This window comes from Asparagus officinalis, chromosome 7, assembly GCF_001876935.1.
Source record: "Asparagus officinalis chromosome 7, Aspof.V1, whole genome shotgun sequence".
In the NCBI taxonomy this organism is placed as follows: domain Eukaryota; kingdom Viridiplantae; phylum Streptophyta; class Magnoliopsida; order Asparagales; family Asparagaceae; genus Asparagus; species Asparagus officinalis.
Window position 1 is genome coordinate 47408518 of NC_033800.1, and position 3555 is coordinate 47412072.

Sequence of the window (3555 nt, forward strand, 5' to 3'; positions counted from 1 at the left end):
TTACGTTCCAATTTGGTACGCTAAACTCATGTTTGGGAAAAAAAAGGGTCGGCCTTAAACTTGTTTTGAGGTCAAATTTTGGCCTTAAGACTGTTGTTGTTTTCTCTCACCCAAACATAATTGGTTTGGCCTTACGTTCTAATTCTTTATTATTCCACTTTGTCATTCATTCGCAAGATATATAGTTCTTGATATATAATCCGTACAAGACAGTATATAACAAAAGAAACCTTATCTTATTTATTTGTTATTGCAACAAAGAAGCGAACAACGCATTGCTTTCGGGCACATACAAACTGATGACGCTCACGCAACATAAAGTTATAATTCCAGTCAAATTCCTCGTTATTCAAACGCATACCATCACAATAGAAATATAAGCACTGTATTTAAACGTAGGCAGTTGGGTTGGCCAGGAGGTAAGCTTCGGCTGCCTTCATGTGGTTTGTTATCCCCTCCTTCGCCTTTGCACTCTCATCGGCGACACCAGGGAGAATCTTGTAGGTAGCGGTCACCTTGACGACGCATCCACCATTGCTCGAGGGCTCGAACTTGAAGTGAGTGGTGGCAGATTCGAACATCTTACCCAAACCTCCGCCTTCCACAAGGGTCTGCTTCACCTCGAACTTGTCATGGTCTATGAAATCCAGGCGTTCCTTCACATAGCTGAAAGGTAATGCTATACACACGAAAGGAAAAGAAAAAAAAATTAGGATTTGATATTAAATCAATTCTACTAGTGAAATTTAATATTTTTGTCCCTGTAACAAAGTTGTCTCACGTCCATTTGGTTGTGTGGTGTATTATTTGGAAAAAGGCATGGAGTGAAATTTAATCCCACATCGGATAGAGAGTAAGATGGGTAGATGGTTAAATATGCTTGTACTCATGACTCAATAAGGATTAGCTCTTTTGAGTTAATTATGTCCAAGTAGATTATCAATGGGCCTTTATAAAAGCCATAACAAATTGGTACCACAGCCGAAGGTTCAAGGGGCCGTTTGTTGGATACTCTCGATGCTACGAGATTCTGTTGTTGCATGAGTGTGAAATTTAGTCATGCATAGGATATAGAGTAAGATGGATGGATGGTGAAGTATGCATGTACTCATGGCTCAATAAGGATTAATTCTTTTGAGTCAACTGGGTCCAAGTAGATTAGCGACCGAGTAAAGTGGACCTAAAAATGTAATACAAAATTTAAGAGAAAAGCGTAACCAAATACACATAATTAATAGGTTAGAATTCTTACCGGGGTTGTTAATCTTGATCTCTCGGACGGCTCCAACAGCTCCATCTCCAGACACCACAGAACCACTGGCGATGAAATCGGGCGCAATCTTAGGGCCGAGGTTGTGCCAGTCCAGCATTGCAGCCTTGAACAGCCTCCCTGCGGGGACATTGGCAGCGACCTCGTGGCTCCAGCTTCCCGAACTCATGTTTTCCTATCCGCTGTTACGTACTAGCAATGAATGTTTGGTTTGCCTATTTGAGAGATGGACGTGTAAAGAGCTGGGCGAGATTGGGCGTTTTATATATAGAGTTTTGGAAATGGTAGGTGGTCACCAAATTAATTAGGATGGGTGCCAATGTTTCAAAGATTTTCTCTAATTCTAAAAAGGGTGCATGCCCATCCAACGTGAAGGTTGGCTGCATCTGACACCTTAATGAGGAAAACAGGGAGAACGGTTTATCTTTGAAGAAAAGTCAATATTTCAACATGTGCTGTGGGGAAAATATGATTTGCTTTTCGACTTGTAGTAGGCTTCTAGAATTTAGCATTTTGATATTCTTTCCCCACTCTTATTGTCAAGAGGGAAGCTAGTTCGTCCCGCTGATCGAATGTAGACACGAAGTTCATGGCAAAATACAAGCATAGGTTAGATTTTGTTGGAAAAAGGTAATACATATACATTTGACTGAATTAACAACTTTCGCATACGGAGATTCTTATTAAACCAAACTAGCTTACGCATAGTGTGCATTCCTCACACGACTTCACATATTTGAAGAAAAATTAAGAATTATTTATTTCCATAATAGATCATAACTAAATTAAGAATGAACAGCTTAGGATAATGAAAGGAAAAACAAGGTAGAATCAAAGTAGATAATGAAAGTCAAAGAACCACACACAAGGTCAGGAGGTAATTTCTAGGATTCCTTTTTCTTGACTAATTTCGCAATCATATCTATTATCTTCTGTAGTTCTTTGACAATAGCTGCAGGCACATCAATGCACCTTCTAGATGGAGGCTAGCTGAAAGAGATGTTGGCAAAGAAGGCACTTGAGCATTTAACCATCTGTAGATCCATGTCTAATGGACTCTATTATATTAGATTTTTGAGGTTATATACATGTACTGTACGTTAGAATATAAAATTAAAACCCTCGATCAATTCTCACCATAATTTTAGAGTTTTGATATAATGACAGATTTAAGATGACATCTGAACAACCTAATTTGAACCTAGGTTGCCACAAATCTAGAGTTGATTTTAAAAAAAAAATTGATACCGCTCACTACGAGTCTATGCTTTTGAAAAAGCGAGGTCAATCAGCCAGCATGTTAGAATATCTACATTTTTTAGAGCATCTTACATTTATTTATTTTTAGTAAAAAATCGAGTAAGATGGATATATGGTTAAATATACTTGGACTCATGACTGAAATATGATTAATGTTTTTGAGTCAATTATGACCAAATAGTTAACCAAGATCATCTTCCTAATATGCCTTTTCAACCCTTATAAATTGGTATCGAAGCCTATGTTTCAATGGGCCTTTGTTTGCTCAAAATGGAGCGTACATTATTTTACGTTATATCGCATGGGCTAGAGCTCCCTTATGCACATGATGCCACATTTGCGGAAGATGTGGCTCTGTTCTCATAAGCAAAGTGGTTCATATGCTAATCTCATTAATTAGCCATCTATTATTAGTTGGACGACTCAATTGGAATAAAGCCCATCGTTCGATTAGCCTGCTTTCAGTGGCGGAGCCACGATCTTTTTCATCAGAAGGAGGAGATAAAATACAACCATCAAATTATACATCAATCAAAAAACGGCCAATTATGATAAGATTGTTGGATTTGGGTTTGGATCTAAACCTCCGCAGGTGAGCTCGAAGTCGACGCAGCTGCAGTCGAGCTCAAGACCTTTAGGTGAGGTCGTGGCTGCAAGCAAGGTCTGACTCCAGATCCAGAGATCCAGTCAGACGAGCTCGAGGCGACGCAGCTCCACAGGCGAGCGGGTGAGGTGCATGTGAGCTCGAGGATCCAGTCAGACGAGCTCGAGCGCTCATCTTTAGGCGAGGCCGAGTGCGGCTCTGCAGGTGAGCTCGAGCGCACGCATGGCTGGCGACAGCCTGTCGTTAGGGTTCCCTTATAAAAGGGAACCTGGAACCGAGATCTCCGATGTGCTTCTCTTCTCTTTCTCATGAACTTTTCTTCCTGGCGGCGGTGACACTTTCTCTCTACTTGTCTCAAGTTTTTTTAGCTCTCAGTCGAGATTTTTAGGGGAGAATTAAAGAGGGGATTTAAGAAGAGAGA

General features: G+C 40.3%; 1 protein-coding gene across 1 annotated transcript; it reads right to left on the reverse strand.

The window, feature by feature from the left end:
- On the reverse strand, positions 250–1520 carry LOC109849181 (pathogenesis-related protein 1-like). Its single transcript, XM_020418993.1, has 2 exons — positions 1253–1520; positions 250–679 (listed from the first exon to the last, which is right to left on the reverse strand). Exons 1-2 carry the CDS (start codon positions 1437–1439, stop codon positions 390–392), a joined length of 477 nt encoding a protein of 158 aa, XP_020274582.1. The 5' UTR covers positions 1440–1520; the 3' UTR covers positions 250–389.

Coding starts and splice junctions, on each gene's coding strand:
- LOC109849181 (XM_020418993.1), bottom strand. CDS start 1,439: ATGAGTTCGGGAAGCTGGAGCCACGAGGTCGCTGCCAATGTCCCCGCA. Junction 680..1,252: donor GATCAAGATTAACAACCCCG/GTAAGAATTCTA, acceptor TCGTGTGTATAG/CATTACCTTTCAGCTATGTG.